Source organism: Stegostoma tigrinum, chromosome 25 (assembly GCF_030684315.1).
Source record: "Stegostoma tigrinum isolate sSteTig4 chromosome 25, sSteTig4.hap1, whole genome shotgun sequence".
Classification (NCBI taxonomy): Eukaryota; Metazoa; Chordata; class Chondrichthyes; order Orectolobiformes; family Stegostomatidae; genus Stegostoma; species Stegostoma tigrinum.
In genome coordinates this window covers 5440764-5464190 of record NC_081378.1, presented here as the reverse complement: position 1 = coordinate 5464190, position 23427 = coordinate 5440764, and the positions used below count along the sequence as shown (strand labels likewise).

At 43.5% G+C, this 23427-nt stretch overlaps 1 protein-coding gene across 1 annotated transcript in view; it reads left to right on the top strand.

Moving 5' to 3' along the window:
- Nucleotides 1-333: 333 nt before the first annotated feature.
- The window catches only part of camk1da (calcium/calmodulin-dependent protein kinase 1Da), a 423644-nt gene continuing 400550 nt past the window's right edge, over nt 334-23427 (top strand). The window contains exon 1 of the mRNA XM_059654830.1: nt 334-804. Within this exon, the coding sequence (XP_059510813.1) occupies nt 713-804 (92 nt within the window). The 5' untranslated portion in view covers nt 334-712. The remainder of the gene's footprint in view (nt 805-23427) is intronic.

Below are 23427 nucleotides of genomic sequence, written 5' to 3'. Positions count from 1 at the left end.
ACGGGGGGGAGGGCGGGATTAGTGAAGGCATTGTTGGCAGACGCCGATGGGCCGATGGCCCTCTTGAATTGCAGTGTGTCTGAATTTCTGCTCACAGTCCCGTCTAAATAAAAAAAAGCAAAACACCACTGCTGGAAAGACAGATGTGGGCGATCCCCGGGGTTTGATTGTGGGGTACGGAGCGCACTTGTTAGCTCACTGTGCCTGTGTATAGCATTGAGTGAGGAGGGAGAGAGAGAGAGCTGGGTTTTGCTGCAGTGCGATTTAGCGTCAGTCAGTCACTGTGTCTCTCTGTCCGTCTGTGTGTCTCCCTCAGTCACAGTGTGGGCTGTCAGTCAGCACCATTGCCCTGTCCCCAAGCCCCAGCGTTAGTCCCTCCCCGCCGTCTTTTCCAGCACCCCCTCCCCTCCTCCCCTTCCCTTTCCCCTCCCTCTGCAGTTCGAGACTCGGAGCCGGCAGATCTTGCAGCTCTGCTCCAATTGAAGAAAAGGCAGAGCAAGAGCCCACTACAGAAAAGGGAGAGAAGCCAGCGCTCTCATCCCACAAGTCACATCCTTTCCCCATCAGAAAGTGTGACTGTGCAAGCAACACACACACACACAAAACGGGGAGGCGAATTACAACAAAAGCCCGAGACTTCCTCTTTCTCAGTTTCTGAGCTATATATTGGGGAGTGGGTGAGAGAAGGAGCTAGAGCCGGGGGTGGGCTGCAATGGCTCGGGAATATGAAAAGAGCAGCCTTGCCTGGAAAAAGCAAGCGGACGACATTAAGAACATTTTCGAATTTAAAGAAGTCCTGGGGACGTAAGTACAGCTCGCTGCAGAGCAAGGAGTTAGTACCAGCGGAGGGTTCAACAGCTCAGGCATTTTAAATACATTAGGCATTTGAAATGCAGCTTTTGGAGAGAGAATGTGTGACATTTCATTTTTGTTATTTAGATGCAGTGAATGAAAACGTGCTTAATATCTGCTCTAGACTCTAGCGAGTTGTATCCCTTCGCTGTTTGCCCTTGAGAAATGCTTGTGTTTTATATATGTGTATATTTATAAAGTTTGTCTTAATTTCGCTTATTCTGGTTCCTGTGATTTAAAATGACATTACGATTGTGCCAGTTAAATAGTAGATTGTATTCTGGAGCATTGTGCACTGGGACAGTTGCTGGACTGAACGTGTATAAATCTCGCTTTTGGGCGTTTGTAGGTTTGCCTGCAGCAGAAGCGGTTCATGTCGGTGCTGATGTATCGCAGCTTGTTTGAGAAATTTTTATCCTGCATGTGTGCGTTTGAAGCTGTAAACGAGAGCCATGATCTTAATCTTACAGCCCACATGAAAAACACAGACACAACCGCCAGTGCTGCTAAGCGCTTAATAAGCTAGTCATGTTTGTGGGGAAGTGTTGTCAATAAAGAGGTGTAACCATTTTTAAAGGTTACGACAATGAGCTTGTTATATTTGTATTGGTTAGACCACACTGCCTAACAGATACAGGAAAAGTGACTTAAGATCTATATCAGTTGATTTGAATTGCAAGTTCTGGTAACACTTCCTCACGAAACAAAGTCACTTACCAGGTGCTTTTGAAGTTGTTTGAACTGTTCAATGACTTGATTTGTTTTCTAAAATGGGACAGTGGAAGTTGAAGGCATAACGGACGAAAAATGAACAGCTTGAATGTTTTGCAGGGTCTGCCCCAGAGTTGAAGTTGGGAGGTTGTGAAAGGGCTGCTGTTTAGAACCTGAAATTCTGAAGTGATCATCAGGATAGATTTAGTCAAAGGCGAACTCAGGCGGGATACTGCTGTTCCTCTCCAAGTGTCAAAACACTGCTGTTTTAAATTTTAGTCCTCTGCACTTTACCTCAACGTACTCTCATGGGCTTTGAGTTGAAAATGTCAGCTTGTGTTTCTAACTCCCCAGACACTTGTATATGAAGGAGGCTGTCTTTAGGCAAGGAGCCGGCTTACCATGTATGTACCGTGGTCAGGTTCATAATCACGCAGAGAGATGGATAAAGAGTGCAACATCTTGGAAAACTGAAGGTCACACCCCTCCTGCTGAGAGACTCCTGAAACGTTAGTGTATAAAACAAGATTTTCCTGTCGTTTGGAAGTTTTCATCTCTGAGAAATTCTACATTTTTCACTGAATTTTAAAAATAGAAACTAATGTTTTTAAGAAAACAAATACTTCTCTCGAACTTGCAAGCCTCTGCCCAACAGTTCATGGCAAAACCCATAATTATGTTTTTAGAATGAATCCATACAAACACACTGATTTGATAATTAGGACAATGGTTTAGGTTTGATTGCTGATTGGAATGTCTCTTGAGATTACATTTGCATAGAATAAATATGATCTTCTGTCTTTTTTTTCCTTGCAATTTTGACTCTGAGTAAAGGCAGCACTCCCCATTAGGGTACAGCACCCCTAGGATGCTGGCTGCTTTCTTGTTTAAGGTCCAAGTGATCATTGTTGCCTCTGTGTGGACAGAGTGGGTGACAGGCTCTTATAGATGGATCATAGGTCAACATCTGTCTTCTGCTCACCAGAATTCACAAACAAGCCCTTTCCAGATGGAAGATTGGGTTACTGGCTCCCTGCAGGAATATTAACACGAGCTGCCGCCCCCTTCCTGTGCTGCTCTGGAAGGCTGTTCAATAGACTAACTTAACATGTTTAGCAGTGTTCATAAAATGCTGGGCATGCAGCAGGTTTGTTAGGGGTAAATTACGTTTGTTAGGGGTGGAGCAGCTTCATGCATTGCACTTCTGTCAATGCCTGTGAGTCAGGTTTTGCCACAACCTCGGCCTGTCAGGTTGTTCATGGGAATTGTTATGGATTGTTGTTTGTTGGCATTGGCACCTGATGCCAAGCTGCTATAAGCACTGACTGTCACAGTGGTACATAGCAGCCCACAGCTGGTCCTTTTCTTCTGCCATTGACTGGTGCCTCCCTGTGCACACCTGGTTCTGTGGCTGTGATTTACAGATGTCAGGAGCATAAACTCAACAACTTCCACCTCCCCTCAAACCCTCTGAAATAATCATTGAACCCCTACTGAGTGAAAGCAGGCCATTCAGCCTGTTGAGACCACACAGACCCTCTGAAGAGCATCAGCCCCAGACCCATCCTCTTACTCTATCCCCGTAACCCTGCATTTCCCATGGCTAACCCACCTAACCTGCACATCCCTGGATGCTATGAGCAATTTATTGACTTAAAGAAAGAGTGAAGGACTGGAAGGGCACTAGAGGTGGTGATGTTAGGACAAAGTATTCATTTGTTTGCAATATCAAGCTCCAAAGAGCTGAATTCTTTATTGTTTTGAAAAGCTTTCACATCAATGAGAAATATTCTTTTTATCTCAAAAATATACTTTATCCGCAGAAATTATCTTTTTATATATACATAGTCACAAACACAGTAGCATATAAAAGAAACAAACAAACATTGGGACAGATTCTTTTAAATCAGAAATAAATGAAGGGACATGACATCAAAAAAAATACAAATTGTATTTGTAATCCATCATATTTATGTGTTAGTTGTTGTAATTTGTTTGCCATCATGGGAATGTGTAATTATTATATTCTACAGCATTGTGACTGGAAACAGAAGTTTCAATTAAAAATTCTTCTTGAAAATTGTTCTCTCGAAGTCAGTACACCCAATGATACTATGAATATTCTGCATCAGTGCCAAAGGACACTGTTCTGCCACTTCCCACATATATCTGAATTTTTCATGCTCTCTATTGATGATGAAACAAAAATCATGCTGTAAATTAAATTGTTCATTAAGCATGTTGTAGAGGAGTCAGAGGCTAAGAGTTAATTTTCCAATTACTTGACCAAAGGCTGCCGCCTTTAAATGTTTTGCAGTTCCATGTCATGAGTCTCTGCTGTTTTGAGTGGGGACATGATTTGTTAATTAAACTGCTGTCACCCGTTGACCTTGCAACACATATTGGGAACTAACAGAGATTGTCATTTATTTGGATCATCACCCAAGGAAGTACCACCATGTCATTACTGGACATAGTGATTATTTAATTACCAAGCTTTAACCATATTTCAAATCATTTTTGAACAAAATGTCTTATACTTTACCATTTGATGAGGCACCATTACTAACATCCAGGGTCAAGCTCTGCCAGAGTTTCTGTGTACATCATCTACACTGACCCTATTAAGTAAGTTTGATAATATTGGAGGTCTCTTGGATGAGATGTTCATTTGGGCCCTGTCTCCTTTTTCAGGTTAATGACAGCATTTCCATCATACAGTGTTCATTTCGAGTTGTAGACTCATTCAGCACAGAAGAAGCTCTTTGGCCCATCATTTTGTTCGGTGCCATGTTCTGTTTGTACCTCTAGGCTGAGAACTGTCAGTGGTGCTCTTTTCATGGATCATCAAAAAGGCAGTCATTTGTTATCCATCCCTAACTGCCCTTGGACTCTGGCTTGATTTTTCATTTCAGAGGGCACTGAAGCGCCAGGCATATTGCCAGTCTCACTCTCAGTGAGGGAGTGTAAGAGAGCCAGTCTGACTTCACTGGCCTCCAGGTTCGGTGAGAACATCCCCTCTCATTGGGTTGTGAGCATATGTGTACGTCAGCAAGTACTAGACTGTGCCAAAAGCTGACACCCTCCTTCAGAAACCTTTTCAAGTTTCACATAAACTTTTCCCACCATTCTGTTTCTGCTCATTTCCTAAAAGACTTACTTCACTACTTCGTTCTGCGTCATGGTGAATGTCAGATGTTTGTGTACTTTTCCTTTTCTAAGTTTCAACCCTATTTCCATGGTCTGCGGCAACTGTAACCACTATTAAATTAATGTATTCTCTGGGCATTTTGATATTTTAATGCTTTAACGATATCTCCCTGCGTTTTCTACAGAATAAACATTGACCAACTCTTAATCATTCTTCTCCATTCAAATGCCATCAGCCAGTTGTTTTCTCTTGACTGCATTGCCTTCTGTGTTTCATTGTGAAGTCTAATGTGTAGCCTTACCAGTGCTCTGTGTATACTCAGAATCATTTTAAAATCTGATCGGCGAATTACTGTTCTATTGTTACATGTTTTTAATGAGCTATTCAACAGCAATTTATAATCATCTCCTGCGCTGTGAGCTATACTTTAAAACGTTCTCATTCTTCATTCTGTTTCATTCCTCACATTGCCTTGCATTTGCTCACTTCATATCTCATTCAGATCTTCCTTTTTACTTTGCCACATGTGCATTCCTTTGAAATCACCCTGAATTTGTTATTGTCTGAAAACTTGTTTCTGTCCCCAGCTAATGGAACCACTGAACATTGTGGATTCTGGTGATTCCTGTTTTGATGACAAACTGCATTGTCAACCATATTTTGCCTTTGTTCGGTTTTGTCGATCTTCAATTTAGATTTCCTTCTCAGTATCACCTTCTGCAACTTGTCAGCTCAGTGCCCTGTTATTAATAGCCTCGCTAAAATCCAAATGCAGTATGCTACATCTACAAAATTCCAGTTTCTGGAAGACCTGTTTCTTTGAAAGCTCCAGAGATTTATTTGTGCAAGATTTTGATCAATACCATTTCTATATTTCATCATCCTTACTACTTGGCTATTTTCTGTTGCTTATGGGACAGCTTTTAACATTGATGTTGTGTGATGTTTTATTTTAGCACTCAGGCGTCATTGCAACTATCCACAAGACTACATGTTTGCATGATATTGATATCAAGGGCAACTGTAGAAATATCTAACATTATCCCCTTTCTCCAAGACCTTCAATCTCAATATTTCCCAATATTGTCTTCAGTTGAGAGTAGCTTAGTCAGAGATGTTTTCTGTAAATACTGTTCACAGTCATTTATGACTGCCAAGAGAGAAGACCATTGCACACCTGAGTGTCTTGCTTCAAGAACAAAGTTGCGGGAAAAGCTCAGCAGGCCTGAGAGCATCTATGAAGGAAAAAACAGAGTTAATGTTTCGAGTTCGGTGACCCTTCCTCAGAACAGTATCTTGCAGTATTTTAGACAACAAGGTGTAGAGCTGGATGAACACAGCAGGCCAAGCAGCATCAGAGGAGCAGGATGGCTGATGTTCTGGCCGAAATGTCAGCTTTTCTACTCCTCTGATGCTGCTAGGCCTGCTGTGTTCACCCAGCTCTACACGTTGGTATCTCTTGCCGTATCTTGCTTGGTTTTGTTCTGTTTCTCCTAGGATTCTTACTTAGGTGCCACACTTTGCTTCTTATGTTTCATCTGTGGGGAGTTAGAGGGTTCCAGGTACAACTCTCTCTTCAGAATTTGAGCACAAAAGTCCAGGTTGATTTCCCAGTGCAGTACCAACAGAGTGCAGTTCTGTTTAAGACACTGCCTTTCAGATGTGAAGTTGCACACAGGTCTCACCTGTCCCCTTGGGTCCCTGTAAAAGAAAGATACCATGATGCTATCTCAAGGAAGAGTGAGGGGGTTGCCGCTGGTGACCTGCCTGCCAATACTTACCCTTCAAACCACATCATGAAAGTAAATTATCTGGTCGTGGCCAGATTATTGTTTGTGGGAGCCTTGTTGTGTGTAGATTGGCTACTGTATTTCCCACATTTTCAAGCTGTGGAGGTGCCGGCGTTGGACTGGGGTGGACAAGAAGTCACATGATGCCAGGATATAATCCAACAGGTTTATTTGAAAACACAAAGCTTGGTGTCATGTGATTTCTGACCTACAGAGCCAGGAGTGACTACATATTATTGTCTGCAAAGTATGCTGAAATGTCCTGTGGCCATGGAAGGAGCTATAACATGCAAATAATTTTATTAATGGAGCTTGGAGTTTTTATTCATTGAATAACCTACACAGACCCGGTGGTGAGGCCAGTTTCGGAGGAAGTTGGGGTTACAGCTATAATTAATCACATGTCTGAAACTCAGTAAGCAATGTTACCTCAGGAGTGGAGCCTTTTGTTTACAAAGACGGTGTTCAATGTGCAGACTTTGGAGGCAAGCCAGAGTGATCCCATTGCTTAAATTGCCCCGAAACTTGTTTCAGAAATTGTTTGACTTTGCATCAAACTGTTGATGTTGCTGAACAAAGAGACCTTGGAGTGCAGGTTTGTAGCTCCTTGAAAGTAGAGTCACAGGTAGACAGATTAGCGAAGAAGGCGTTGGTATGCTTGCCTTTATTGGTCAGTGCATTGAGTATTGATGTTGGGAGGTCATGTTGTGGCTGTATAGGATATTGGTTAGGCTACTTTTGGAATACTGCATCCAATTCTTGTCTCCCTGCTACAGGAAAGATGTTGTTAAACTTGAAAGGGTTCAGAAAAGATTTACAAGGGATGTTGCCAGAGTCAGAGTGTTAAAGCTTTAGCGAGAGGTTGAATAGGCTGGGGCTATTTTCCCTGGAGCACCAGAGGCTGAGGGGTGACATTACAGAGGTTTATAAAATAATAACGGATCTGGATAGAGTGAATAGACAAGTTCTTTTCCCCAGCGTAGGGGAGTCCAAAACTAGAGGGCATAAGTTTAAGGTGAGAGGGGAAAGATTTAAAAGGGAACTAAGGGGCAACTTTTTCGCACAGAGACTGGTGTGTGTATAGAATGAACTGCCGGAGGAGTTGGAGGAGTCTGGTACAATTACAACATTTAAGGGCATTTGGATGGATATTTGAATAGGAAGGGTTTAGAAGACTATGGGCCAAATACTGGCAAACGGGACTGGATTAATTTAGTATATCTGGTCATCATGGATGAGATGGATCGAAGGATCTGTTACCATGCTCTGCATCTCTATGACTCTATTTCCACTCTGATGAAGTTCCAGGCACAATACTAGGACTGTTCCACTGATAGTTGGAGCTTTGCCTCCTGTTGGTTCAGGGTAGGAAGGCAGTTTTATTGATCCTTTGTACCCCAAAAACAATCCATTTGCTTCCTTGGCAGGCCAAGAGTAAATCTGAACTAGAAAGATATCAGACTGCACATGGAATACAATTGTATGCTGGACCCTCTTCTATCAATATTAAACTTGGCTAGAGTAACGTTAGGATATTGTTGACAAGGTTCCTCTGCAGCGCCTGTGATAAGAAGTAGGAAGGATTCAATCACTTTGATGAGATTGTACTACAGGCCTCCCAACAGTCAGCAGGTGATAGAGGAACAGATACATCTACAGATTATGGAAAAATGTAAAAACAACAGATTTTTTGTGGTGGGTAATTTTACTTTGCCCTATATTGTTTAGGACTTGTTTAGCGATAAGGGCTTGGATGGGGGAAAGTTTGTTCTGTGTGTCCAGAGCGATTTCTTTTTGAAACAATGAGTAAACAGCCCAACTAGGGAAAGGGACAGATTAGACTTAGTATTGGGGAATTAGCCCAACCAGATGATCGAAATTTCAGTACGGGACCATTTTGGGAATAGTGACCATAATTGAATAAGTTTTAACACACTTATGCGCAAACATAAGAGTAGGCCTCAGGTGAAACTACTAAACTGAGGAAGGCTAACTGCCACAGTCTTACACAGGAACTGGGAAATGTAGAATGGGGGCAGCAGTTTGAGGGTAAATCCAGTCCGGCATTTTGGGATGTTCTAAAGGGCAGTGGATTAGACTTCAGGGCCAGCATGTTCCTGTGAAAATGAAGGATAAGGATGGAAAGATTCAAAAACCTTGGATTACAAGAGAAATTAAGAGCTTCGTCAAAACATTAGGTTTGTGAAACTGAAGACAGGCAGAATCCTCAAAGACTACAAAGGTAGCAGGTAAGAGCTCAAACAAGGAATTAGGAGAGCAAAAAATAGCCTTGAAATGTCATTGGCAAATAGGCTTAAGGAAATTCCCATATATAAGAAGCAAGAGGGGAGCTGGGGAAAGGGTAGGTCTACTCAAGGAGAAAGCAGGGAAGTTAAGTGTGGAGCAAGAGGAAGTGAGTGAGGTCCTTAACGAATACTTTGTATCGGTTTTCACAAGGGATAAGGTCACATTGGATGGTAAGTCTCAGAGGGGAGGGGGTGGTATGTTGATATTCTGGGGCATGTCAATTTGTAAAAGGAGGAGAAAGGGTCATACAGCACAGAAACAGACCCTCTGGACCAGCTCGTCTGTGTCAACCAGCCATCCCAATCTGACCTAGTCCTATCGGCCAGCCCATATTTGGCCCATATCTCTCTAAACCCTTCCTATTCATATACCCATCCAGATGCCTTTTAAATGTCGTAATTGTACCAGCCTCCACCACATCCTCTGGCATCTCATTCCCTACACACACCATCCTCTGTGTAACAACGTGATCCCTCAGGTCCCTTTTAAATCTTTCCCCCTCTCCCCTTAGTTTTGGACCCTCCCACCCTCGGAAAAAGACCTTGGCTATTCACCCTATTCATGCCTCTCATGATTTTATAAACTTTGCTAAGGTCACCCCGTAGCCTCCGATGCTCCAAAAGAGCCCAGCCTATTCAGATTCTCCCTGTAGCTCAACCCGCCAACCCTTTTCTGCACTTTCTATCAAGTTTAGCAACATCCTTCCCATGGAAGGGTGATCAGAACTGTACGCAGTATCCTAGAAGTGGCCTCACCAATATACTGAAGAGCCAGAAGACATAGGAGAGGAAGTAAGGCCATTCGGCCCATCGAGTCCACTCCACCATTTAATCATGGCTGATGGGCATTTCAACTCCACCTCCCCGCACTCTCCCCATAGCCCTTAATTCCTTGCGATATCAAGAAATTATCAATCTCTGCCTTGAAGACATTTAACATCCCAGCCTCCACTGCGCTCCGTAGCAATGAATTCCACAGGTCCACCACTCTCTGGCTGAAGAAATGTCTCCTCATTTCCATTCTCAATTGACCCCCTCTAATTCTAAGGCTGTGCCCACGGGTCCTAGTCTCCCCGCCTAACGAAAATAACTTTCCAGCGTCCACCCTTTCTAAGCCATGCATTATCTTGTAAGTTTCTATTAGATTTCCCCTCAACCTTCTAGACTCTAATGACTACAATCCCAGGATCCTCAGCTGTTCATCGTATGTTATGCATTATTCCATAATATGATGTCTCAACTGCTTGGTTATTTTAAAATGTTTTTAGGTAGACAAATTCCGAGGACCTGATGGGATCTATCCCAGAATGCTGAGAGAGGGAGTTGAGGAAATTGCTGGGGACTTGTACAAAATCTTTGTATCCTCTTTAGTCACAGGAGAGGTCCCAGTGAACCAGAGAATAGCCAACGTTGTTTCTTTGTATAAGAAGAGCAACAGGGATAATCCAGGAAATTACAGGCAGGTGAGCCTTACATCACTGGTAGGGAAACTATTAGAGAAGATTCTTAGGAATAGGATTTACTCACATTTGGGAAAAATATGGATTTATTAATGGTTGGCAGAATAGCTTTGTGTGGGAGAAGTTGTGTCTCATAAATTTGATTGAGTTTTTTGAGGAATTAATAAGGGCCCTCTTGGCAGGCTGATACAAAAGATGAAGTCATATAGGATCTGCAGTGAGCTGGTGGGAGGGATACAGAACTGGCCTAGCCATAGAAGCCATTGAGTGGCAGTGGAAGAGGCATCTTAGGAGCACAAAAGCTGATGTTTTGGGCCTAGACCCTTCATCAGAGAGGGGGATGGGGAGAGGGTTCTGAAATAAATAGGGAGAGAGGGGGAGGCGGGTCGAAGATGGAGAGAAAAGAAGATAGGTGGAGAGGAGAGTATAGGTGGGGAGGTAGGGAGGGGATAGGTCAGTCCGTGGAGGACGGACAGATCAAGGGGGCGGGATGAGGTTAGTAGGTAGGAAATGGAGGTGTGGCTTGAGGTGGGAGGAGGGAATAGGTGAGAGGAAGAACAGGTTAGGGAGGCGAGGATGAGCTGGGCTGGTTTTGGGATGCAGTGGGGGGAGGGGAGATACATTGCTGAGGCCAGACGCCAACTCTCCGACACCTCCCTCTACCGCCCCCCTGGATCATGACCCCACCCCCGAGCACCAAACCATCATCTCCCAAACCATCCACAACCTCATCACCTCAGGTGACCTCCCACCCACAGCCTCGAAGCTCATCGTTCCCCAACCCCTCACTGCCCGCTTCTATCTCCTTCCCAAAATCCACAAACCCACCTGCCCTGGTCGACCTATTGTCTCCGCCTGCTCCTGCCCCACCGAACCCATCTCCACCTATCTGGACTCCATTTTCTCCCCCTTGGTCTAGGAATTCCCTACCTATGCTCGTAACTCCACCCACCCCTTCCACCTCCTCCAGAACTTCCAATTGCCCGGTCCCCAAAACCTAATTTTTACTATGGACGTCCAGTCCCTACACACCTGCATTCCCCATACAGATAGCCTAAAGGCCCTCCGCTTCTTCCTGTCCCGCAGACCCGATCAGTCCCCCTCAACCGACACCCTCATCTGCCTAGCCGAACTTGTCCTCACCCTCAACAACTTCTCTTTTGATTCCTCCCACTTCCTATAGACAAAGGGGGTGGCCATGGGTACCCACATGGGTCCAATCTATGCCTGCCTCTTTCTAGGTTACGTGGAACAGTCCCCCTTCCGAACCTACACTGGCCCTAAACCCCACCTCTTCCTCCGTTACATTGATGACTGTATCGGCGCCGCCTCATGCTCCCAAGAGGAGGTTGAACAGTTCATCCACTTTACCAACACCTTCCAAACCAACCTCAATTCATCTGGACCATCTCCAACACATCCCTCACCTTCCTGGACCTCTCTGTCTTCATCTCAGGCAGCCACCTAGAAACCGATGTCCATTTCAAGCCCACCGACTCCCACAGCTACCTAGAATACACCTCCTCTCACCCACCTTCCTGCAAAAATTCCATCCCCTATTCCCAATTCCTTCAACACTGCCGAATCTGCTCCCAGGATAAGACATTCCACTCCTGTACATCCCAAATGTACTCATTCTTCAAGGAATGCGACATCCCCCCCGCAGTGGAGAATGCCCTCGACTGTGTCTCCCGCATTTCCCGCAGAATTTGTATTCAACAAAAAAATTGATCTGGAAAGAGAAATCTATTGATGACCATGAAATGATTTCCGATTGTTGGAAAATCCCATCAGATTCATTGAAGTTCTTTAGAGAAGGAAATCTGGCATCCTTACCTGGTCTGGTCTACATGTGACCCCAGATCCATTCTAATGTAGCTGACTCTCAACTGCCCTGTGAAATGCCTAACAAGCCATTCAGTTCAAGGGTAGGTAGGGATGGATAATAAATGCTGGACAGCCAGAGAAACCTATGTCCCACGAGTGGAGAAAAACAAATGTCATTTACTGGGGATAATAAAATGTGAGGCTGGATGAACACAGTAGGCCCAGCAGCATCACAGGAGCACAAAAGCTGACGTTTCGGGCCTAGACCCTTCATCAGAGAGGGGGATGGGGTGAGGGTTCTGGAATAAATACGGAGAGAGGGGGAGGCGGACCGAAGATGGAGAGAAAAGAAGATAGGTGGAGTACAAGAGAGTTGCAGTCGGAGAGTGATTCCCTGAGGTTGGTCCGGAGGGAGGAGGGTAACTTCTTCAGGTTAGGCATCCCTGGAAGAGGCTTCGCAGTGAGGTTAAAATTGTATCAGTGATAATGGGAACTGCAGATGCTGGACAATCCAAGATAATAAAATGTGAGGCTGGATGAACACAGCAGGCCCAGCAGCATCTCAGGAGCACAGAAGTGACATTTACTGGGAATATGGGTTTAAGATAAAAGGGGTAAGTTTAAAGGAGATGTGTGAGGCAGATCTTTTCCACAGAGGGTGGTAAGTGCCTGGAATGGACTACCAGAGGAGCTGGTGGGGACGGATACAATAGCAACATTTGAGAGGCATCTCAACAGATACATGAATAGGCAGAGAATACAGGGATATGGACTGTGTAGAGGAAAAATGTTTTTAGTTCAGAAAGAGCCTGTTCCTGTGCTGTACTGTTCTTTGTTCTGTTAACACCTCACCTTTGCTGTGGAGTGCATTGAGAGCTATTAGCACTCTGTGGTATGATGTGATTTTGGGATTCTACATCCATTTGTGAATGATAGAATCCTAACAGTGCAGGAAGAGACCGCACCAACCCTCTGAAGAGCTTCCCACACAGATCCCCTACTCCTGCCACTCTACATTTCCCATGGCTAATCAACCTAGCCTGCACAGCCCTGGACACTATGGGCAATTTAGCATGGCCAGTCCACTTTAACCTGCACATCCCTGGACTGTGAAAGGAAATGGGAGCACCTGGGGGAAACAGATATAAAACAAGAGATTCAGAAAGTGTCCTCAGGTTAGGGCCTGGCTCTGAGCTGGCTGGCCACAAACCAAATATAGCGCACATGTAAATAAAGGGTGACTTGGTGACAGGATAACAGCCTGTGTTGGCTATTATTTACATGTGCACATACGTGGGGTCTGACCTCAAAGCCGATCTCTAGACTGAACAGGCCTTCTGAATCTCCTGGTTATGTCTGTCAGCCAGGGTTCTCCAATTGGCCCAGGTTAACAATCAAGGATTTACCTGACCCTGGTTCCAATCACTACAGGCATCCATCATCTAACTGCATCCTTCTTTCTGCTGCCCTCCAGTTTGCCCTCTAGAAGATATCTCTGTAGCATCTCTGCTCTGATCAAACAACTGTAATCCTTACATGTTCTTTTTCAGATGTCAATCTTGGAGGTGTTTTGGCTCTTGTGATAACACACACTTCTCCTTTTGTTTTATGCTCTGTGTATGCAATTTGTCAACATGATTCCTAACATCTGCCATAATGGAGAGGGATAATCCACACAGTTTACAGATGAAAGTAGATTTGGCAATGGAGACATGAATCAATAATGCAGATATAATTCAGTGCTTATTTTAAAGAATAATTTCTGTTCAGCTTTTCTTTACATTTCTGTTGTAAATATCTTTGTCCTCAATTATAAAGGGCATTATCTAAATAAGCTTAAATAAACACCAGAAAAACTGTGGATGCTGTAAATCAGAGACAAAAATAGAAATTGCTGGAAAAGCTCAGCAGGTCTGGCAGCATCTATGGGAAGAAATCAGAGTTAATGTTTCAGGTCAACTGGAAGCATCTAACCTTAGTATCTGACATCCAGGTGTTGAATGCCGACACTAATAGGGACACTGTTTACTATGATCAATGCAAATATATCCATCACAAACCCGTGTATTTGCATTACCGACTTAGTGCATTCCTCCTTAAATAGATTAATCAATCAAATGTATTGAAAATTTTACATCTGCATAGCTCCTGCCATTTGATTCTCTAACATTTATAGATGAACCTGTGCAAATTTACCGTCCAAATTTTTTTTTCGGTTGGAACAATAAAAACAGCCTGAATGGGTGGAGTCAAGCTCCCACAGAACCAGAATTTTCCGTTTTAGCTTTCTGTAGTTGTTCGGGATTTTGAAGCTGGATGTGAAAGCTCGTATTCCTGTCTCTCTTACAGCTAAAAGCTGAACTTCTGTTCCTGCTGCTAGAATTGCATGTGAAACAATCTATTTTATTGAATTTGCCTTTGCCAAGGGGATGTTTATGAAATGTTACTTTCTTGAAATAGTTCATTAGTAGTAGTTGATACAAATTATTTTGTTAAGCATTTTCGTTACAGTTAAGCCAATTCTTTTCTTTTGATTTTGTCTGTATTTTAACTGTGGTGTAAAAATGAAGCATGATTTTTGCCCAAAAACACCTCATGGCCTCACCAGGTGTTTGCTCTAGAGCTTTGAGCAGACTGCTCGGTGCCTTTGTCTCAATCTCTTTTCATTTACAAAACAAAACAGGGCAAAATACACCCCTGAAAGCAATAGGATCATCAGAACACCTCAACTCTGATCCTCTTCTCTAAGCTCAAACCTGAATGTCTACAAATTGGGTCTATTTGCAGCTGATTTTCATTCCCCATTGCCTAGTACTTTCCTCCAGTTCCCCTAGATACTCTTTAATCTGTTTCTCAATACATGCAGAAGTCTGAAGAAAGCCAGTATGTATTTAATATTTTCTATCCTCTGGTTGCATTAATGCCTGCTTCATAACTTATAACATGCTTTACTGTTTTAAACAAATTAACTCTTAGAGTTAATCAATCCCTGACAAGCAATTGATTGTTAGACCATGATCATTAGGTGACATGGTGAACAGAGGTGATACCAGATACACAGACTGAGGCACTCACTCTAAACTCACAAACTCCTGGTGCTTGCACGGACTCTGTGCGGATGATCCAGTCTCCGATGCCATCTGCAGCTTCCTGGACCCAATGGCCCAGAGAACCACAGTTAGTAACAGTGGCTGAATATTACATACAGAGCCCAACTGACAGGGAAACTAGCTGTGTATGCGATAGGGTGAGTGACTGAACCCAAAGGCCAGCGTACAGCCCACATATATTTAGCTTCAAGCTGCCATTAGGGGAGATTGAGGGTGGTATCTCCCCAGACCTTGAATGACGTGAGTATTGCAGAGAAAGATCAAGGCGCCATAGCAATGCGCTGTGATGGTGAAGAGGCCAGTTTGTGCAGAAGGGAGGGGGGTAGAAGACAGGAAACTATAAACTGGTTAGCTCGAGGTCAGTTAGAGTCCATTATTAAGAATGAGATTGCAGAGTACTTAGAAGTGCATTACAAAATAGAGCTGCATCAGGTAAGGTCATGCCTAACAAATCTGATGGAATTCTTTGAGAAGGTAATGAGCAAGTCAGACAAAGGGAAGGCAGTGATGATCTATTTGGATTGACAGAGACCTTGATAAGATGCTGCACAGGGGGCTGCAAAATAAGATAAGAGCCCATGGTGTTTGGGCAAAGGTACAGGCATGGATAGAGGATTGGCTGACTGGCAGAAAGCAGAGTGTGGGTTCATAGGGTCTTTTTCAGGATGGCAGCCAGTGAGTAGTGGAGCTCTGCGGGGGTCAGCATTAGGACTATAACCATTCACATTATACATTATGGTCTGGACAAAGGAACTGAAGGACTTGTTGCAAAGCTTGCAGTTGACATAACGATAAGTGCAGGGACAGGGAGTGCTGAGGAAGTGGGGAGGCTGTAGAAGAACTTGGACAGACTAGGGGAGTGGGCAAAGAAGTGGCAGATGGAATACAATGTAGGGAAGTGTGAGGTTATGCACTTTGGTAGGAAGAAGAGAGGCATAGACTATTTTCTAAACAGGGAATCTGAAACACAAAGGGATTGAATGGCCTCATTCTGCTCCTCTATCTTGTGGTCTAATGATATTACAAGAAACCTCACTAGGATGTGCAAAGACAGACTCACAATGAAACTTGCAGAAATTGACCCTCTGCCAATTTCTGGTAAGATTTCACCCTCAGCATGACAATGGCTACACTGAAATAGTTCGGTGGCTATAAAGCAGTTTGGGATAGTCTGAGGTTGTGAAAGGCGATATATAAATGTGGATCTTTCTCCCTCTTCCCTGTTTAGCTGACCTGTAACTCCTCCTGGTGCAAAGTTCAGGTAGTGGGATTCTGCTTGCTCAGGATGCTATTTACACTGAGAATTCTGCATTTCTGTTCTAAGCCAGGTCCTGATATTCAATGAAGCTGTTGAAAACAATCGAAGATCACATATATGAGTAAAGCTTGAAATACACCCTGTGGATAATCCAGAGATCAAAGGCTTGCCCTTAATCACTGAGCTTGATTAATGGTCTGCTGTTATTGCTGGACATTCGAACCACAAGCTTTGAATGATGTAAGCCAGTTTTGCTTTTTAATGCAGATTGGGTGGACATAGTTTCCTGGACGAAGCTGTTGAACCTGAGTCAATATTTCAGGTCAATAACCTTTCATCAGATCTGTTCCAATGCATGACCATTGAACTGAAGCATTAATTTCGTTTCTTTCTCACGCAATGTTTCCAGACCCACTGAGGATTTGCAGCAGCTTCTGCTTACATGTCTGGTTTTTAGTGTCTGCAGTATTCCACTTTGTCCTATTTAAGGGAGGTACCAAGTTCAGAGGGCTCCTTGAACACCTTTTGGCAATGTACTCGTAAAATTAATGCAATTAGTTCAGTGCAAAATTTTCAATGTCTCTCCTGAAGTTTAAATGTGACTGACATTAATAGCTGTAGGAGGAGTTCTGTAATTATACAGCTCATGTAAACCTGCACCATTAATCCTTGGCCAAAGAATAGTGCACGTTTGATCATACAGGTTGGATTAGCTGGCTTTATGTCACTGCAAACATCCTCAGATTGATATTTGTAGTCCATCACTGCTTTATGAACTCTGCTGCATGTATAAAATTGCTACTGTAAATCACAGCAAATAAGTTAACCTCATTTATAAGCTAACCCCATTGTTCAGCCTCATAATGGCATGATTTTCATACATTTATGAAAATGTCGTTCACATTTTCAGCTACAGCATTTTATACTTGCATTAGTGGTCAGTCTTAATTTTTCTCTCCACATGTTTTACTTTACAAACGCTCAGTGTTAGGGACAGTATTGGGTGGCTCAGTGGTTTGCACTGCTGCCTCACAGCACCAGGGACCCAGGTTCAATCCCACCCTCAGGCAACTGTCTGTGTGGAGTTTACATGTTCTCCCTGTCTCTGCATGAGTTTTACCCCACAGTCCAAAGGTGTGCAGGCTTGGTGATTGGCTATATTAAATTGTCCATAGTGTTCAGGGATGTGTAGATTAGGGGGATAGGTCTGGGTGGGATACTCTGATGGTCTGTGTGCATCTGTTGGGCGAAAGGCGCTGTTTCCATACTGTAGGGCTTCTATTCAATTAAAAAGAGGTGAAATGGATTGTGTTGCAAAGGTGCATGAGACTTTTAAAGTCAGCTGTTCTTTTGCATTGGGCGGGTATAGTTTCCTGGATGAAGCTATTGGAACCTGAATCAATATTTCAGGTCAAAAGCCTGGTATTTTGGATTGGAAACTAATGACATTTCAATATGACGATGCCCACGTCCACAACCCCTGGTTTTTGAAGGTGTATCTTGTGGCTTCTAAGGTCAAGATATATGCCAATATCTGTGATACTTCCATTTGCATGATCTCTATTTACCTACACAGAAGATGATAACTTGAGTTAATAAAATGTAACTGGGACTGGAATGGGACAAGCTAATAAAATGTGAGGCTGGATGAACACAGCAGGCCAAGCAGCATCTCAGGAGCACAAAAGCTGACGTTTCGGGCCTAGACCCTTCATCAGAGCATCTGCAGTTCCCATTATCTCTGAAGCTCCTGAGATGCTGCTTGGCCTGCTGTGTTCATCCAGCCTCACATTTTATTATCTTGGAATCTCCAGCATCTGCAGTTCCCATTATCTCTGGGACAAGCTGCTGTTTTTAGTCATTGAAATAGCACACAGTGCCTGAAGGATTGAGAGTGTGGAGAATTGAGGAATCACCAAGATTATCTGGAAAGGAAATCACCACTTCATAAATTATCCACAATATTATAACATTCCCACCAATTAGTGCATGAGCTTCCAATAGTCTTACTGGACTAAAAAAAAATTAATTTTTCATGAATCGTCTACATTTTTCATTCTGCTAAACACAGACATTTAATGTTCTCAGTAACAGCCAATCAGCTGGAACACTGTTGGCTGAACGCTCAATCAGTGTATTCAATCACATTTCTCTCAGATTGCACTATTTGATTTTTTTAAAAAAATACTTCAAATGGAGTTGTCTTATTTGAAATGAGTTAAATTTTCATGATAGAGATATGTTCATTTGAAGCATCTGTTTCAGGCCCTTAACCACAAGTTGCCTAGGAACAGTGCTGAGCATTTAGCATTCATGGCATCTATTTTGTCACATTTACAAAGTAAACTAATGTTTTCTCTAAACTAGGTTCTTGTTGGAATCACTGCCTATCTAGCATGGACATTTGAAATGAAAACAGGAAGCGATGGTGCAGAGATTAGAATCAGGGCCAAGTGGATCACATTAACTGTGAGACTTGATTGGGGTTGTTAACTTGGGCCATGTTAATCCGGGAGCCCTGGCTGACAGACAGAAACAGGAGATTCAGAGAGTCCCCTGATTCAAGGGACCAGCTCTGAGCTGTCTAGGTAGAGCCTATATAAGGTGTACATGCAAACAAACGGTGACTTGGTGACAGAATATCTGCCTCCTGGAGCTATTTCAAAGAGTAACCTGGGGAAGATTAACTCCCACCTGAAGATGCTGTTTTAGACATGTATCAGCTGAGTGAACCATCTCTGCACTACGTCCAATCCTAGTATATCTTTCCTTGCATAAGGGGCCAAGAATTCTTCTTAGTATTCCAGCTGTGGTCTGACTGGTGCTTATTTAGTTTTATGAATGTTTTGGACACAATGTTTTACTCCTTGTTTTGGTAAAGGATTCCATACAAAACGTTAAATTGTAAAATGTATTTGAGTCCTTTGGGAATGTAACATGCGGGTTGGCAGAGGGGAACCAGTAGATGTAATATATTTTGGAATTCCGAAAAGCTTTTGATAAGTTACTGCAGTTGAGGCTACTAAATAAGACAAGAGCTCATGGTGTAGGAGATGGTATTGTAACATGGATAGAGGGTTGGCTAACCAGTTTTGAGATTAACGGGGTATTTTCAGGACAGCATCCTGTACCAGGTAGATTACCACAGCATCAGTGCAGGGGTCACTGTTATTTATGATATATGTTATTGACTTGGATGACAAAGAGAATGTTCTATAGCCAAGTTTGTGAATGACAAAGAAACTGGTGGGAAGGAAAGTAATAAAGAAAACGCAAAGAGTCCAAGAGGATTTGATCTTGGAGCTGCTCAAAGTCTGATTTCCTCTCGCCAGAGCCTTTAGAATTGGGAGTCGTGAGGCAGACTCCCGGAGGGTTCAGTGGGTGAGAATGGGTAATGAGTTGGGTGAGAGGCTGTCAAGAGGAAACCCAGCCTGCGCAATGGTATAAAACATCCCGAACAAGAGTTCTCCAGGACCTGCACACCTTGGACGCCAGTAAAGACTGTGCATATTTACAAAAAATTAATTCATTCATAGAATGTGAGCATTGCTGCCTGAGCGACCATTTAACACCCATCCCTAATTGCCCAGAGGGCAGTTATGAGTCAATAACATTGCTGTGGGTTTGGAGTCACATGTAGGCCAGACCAGATAAGGATGGCAGATTCCTATCCCTGAAGGACATTGGTGAACCAGATAGGTTTTTTCTGATCATCAACAATGGACTCATGGCGAGCGTTTGACTCTTAATTCCAGATTTTTATTGAATTCAAATTCTACCAACTGCCTTGGCAGGATTCAAACCCAGGTCCCTAGAATGTTATTTGGCTCCCTGGTTTAATAGTCTAGCAACAACACCACTTGGCCATCCCCTCCCTGTTGTCTGCAGAGGGAAGTAGATATGTTTAGTATGTGGACTAAAACTTGGCAGCTGAAGTATAGTGTGAGGTTATGCAGGAAGAATAGAAGAGCTGAATATTATTTAAATGGGGAGAGACTGAAGAAAGCTGCAGATCAGAAGGATTCTGGTGTCTTTATACATGAAACATAAAAAAGCCAGCATCCAAATTCAGCAGCTAATAAGGAAGGAAGTGAACTGTTGGCCCACATTTCAAAGGGAATGGAGTATAAAAAATATGGAGGCTCTGCTAAAACATTACAAGCAACAAATCAGACCTTCACTGGAATACTGTGAACAGTCTGGACCCCTTATCTAAGGGAAGATACACTGGCATCGGAGACAGTCCAGCGAAGGTTCACTCAACTAAAACTGGGTCAAGAGAAACTGTCTTATGAGGAGAGGTGAGTAGGTCAGGTCCTGTTCTGGTTGCAATTTAGAAGAATGAGAGGTGACCGTATTGAAACGTACATGATTCTCAGGTGAAGATAACAAAGTGTGAAGCTGGATGAACTCAGCAGGCCAAGCAGCATCTCAGGAGCACAAAGGCTGACGTTTCAGGCCTAGACCCATCATCAGAGAGCTTGCAGTGGGAGAGAGATTCCCTGGGGTTGATCCGGAGGCAGAAGGATAACTTCTTCAGGTTAGGCATCCCTGGAAGAGGCTTCGCAGTGAGGTTAAAATTATATCAGAGATAATGGGAACTGTAGATGCTGGAGAATCCGAGATAACAAAGTGATTCTCAGGTGATTTGGACAGTGTAGATATTGAAAGGTTATTTCCTGTTTTGGGAGAGTCCACGACCAGAGGGCAGCAGCTCAGAGTAAGGAGTCACACATTTAAGGCTGAGATGAGGAGTAACATCTTCTGTAAGAGGGTAGTGGTGAAATTTTTGACCACAGAAAGCCATGGAGGCTGGGCCATGGAAGTACATTCAAGGTTGAGAGTGCAGAATCAATGGGCCGAATGGCCCACTCTTAATTTCTTTCAAGCACCATTTGGTTTCTATTTCCCATGTTTCCCTTTTTTTGTTCAGTATTGCTTTTTTAAAAAAAATCTTTTGCGCTCGGCAACGGAGCAAGGTGTCCATTTCTATTGAAGTGTGGAAGAGTCCAAGAGGATTTGATCTTGGAGCTGCTCAAAGTCTGATTTCCTCTCGCCAGAGCCTTTAGAATTGGGAGTCGTGAGGCAGACTCCCGGAGGGTTCAGTGGGTGAGAATGGGTAATGAGTTGGGTGAGAGGCTGTCAAGAGGAAACCCAGCCTGCGCAATGGTATAAAACATCCCGAACAAGAGTTCTCCAGGACCTGCACACCTTGGACGCCAGTAAAGACTGTGCATATTACATGCTGCAGCCTGCACTCTCGGTGCGAAGACGGACCATGTCTGAATGACACAACAGGATTCTGATTTGTATTTAAAGTGGCTGCTCTACATGACTCGAGGCCCCACCCACGACAGGTCATTCTGCACCGCCCTCACGATGCTTATTGCTCTGATTTTGCTGGGAAGGAGATCTCACAACGCAGCTGACGGCCTCCCCAGCTAAACCACAGCAACAGCAGACTTTGTAAATACGAGCGAGTAGTTCGCACTGTGCGTGTCTCCAAGCAGAAACAGGCAGCCCTTTGTGGAGAAACTGGTTGGAAACATTGGTAACAGAGTCAATACGATTTGTAAAGGACTTTGAACCCCAGAGGACCTCATGAAACCATAAACCAGCCTTCCAGGGTGAAAAAGGAGAGCAAATAACCTATAATCCAAAATGGACCGGCCACTACTTTCAACTCCAGCAATTCTGGTGAATTTTGCTTTATCAGGTTTCACCCTCCCTATCGCTCACTCCATAAAATGCATTGTGACAATGCTGTTCTACTGCAGTGAAAGAGTGTACTTGCTCTTTCTTCACATTATTGGATAATTTCAGTGCTGCTTGTTGTCATGTTAAAACTTTGGGTAAATTCTTCTTGTTATGTCAGCTTCCAGTTTAGGTTAAAGTTAAGTAACGGTCTTGAATTTGCAGCTTTGCGTAGAATTCTGAGTCAGAATAACGACAAGCTGTACTGATCTCAGATGAGGAGGAGACCTTGTGTGGCATGAAACTAGTGTGGGTAAGGAAGATGTGAAGACGACTCTATGACTCATGATCTAATGATGCTCACGTAGACAACTGACCTGACAGGCACCAGCAGCCAGTTTAAAAAAAAATGCTACTCCACAGCATCAAAATGAGTCAGAGGGTAACATTCATCAGGTTCAAGTGTTCTCTGCCTTCTTTCATAGAATAGAATCCCCACAGCGTGGAAACAGGCCATTCAGCCCAGCAAGACCACACCCTCTGAAGAACATCCCACGCAGACCCTTGTTCCTACTTTGTAATTTTTTTTCTTTATTCATTCATGGTATGAGGGTGTCACTGATCAGCCAGCATTTACTGCCCATCCCTAATTGCCCCGAGGGCAGTTCAGAGTCAACCACATTGCTGTAGGTCAGGAGTTGCATGTAGGCCAGACCAGGTAAGGTTTGCAGTTTCCTTCTCTAAAGGACATTAGTGAACCAGAAAGGTTTCTCCTAACAATCAGTAATGGATTCATGGCCATCTTTAGATTGTTAGTTTCAGATATTTATTGAATTTGAATTTCACCATATGCTGTGGTGGCATTCGAACCCAGGTCCCCAGAACATTAGAGATAACAAACATCTTAAGATGCTGCTTGGCCTGCTGTGTTCATCCAGCTCCACACGTTATCTCGGATTCTCCAGTCTCTGCAGTTCCCATTATCATAAGACCAGAAGACCATAAGACATAGGAGTGGAAGTAAGGCCATTCGGCCCATAAAGTCCACTCCGCCATTTAAATCATGGCCGATGGGCATTTCAACTCCACTTCCCTGCACTCTCCCCGTAGCCCTTGATTCCTTCTGAGATCAAGAATTTGTCGATCTCTGCCTTGAAGGCATCCAACGTCCTGGACTCCACTGCACTCCGTGGCAATGAATTCCACAAGCCCACCACTCTCTGGCTGAAGAAATGTCATCTCATTTCTGTTTTAAATTTACCCCCTCT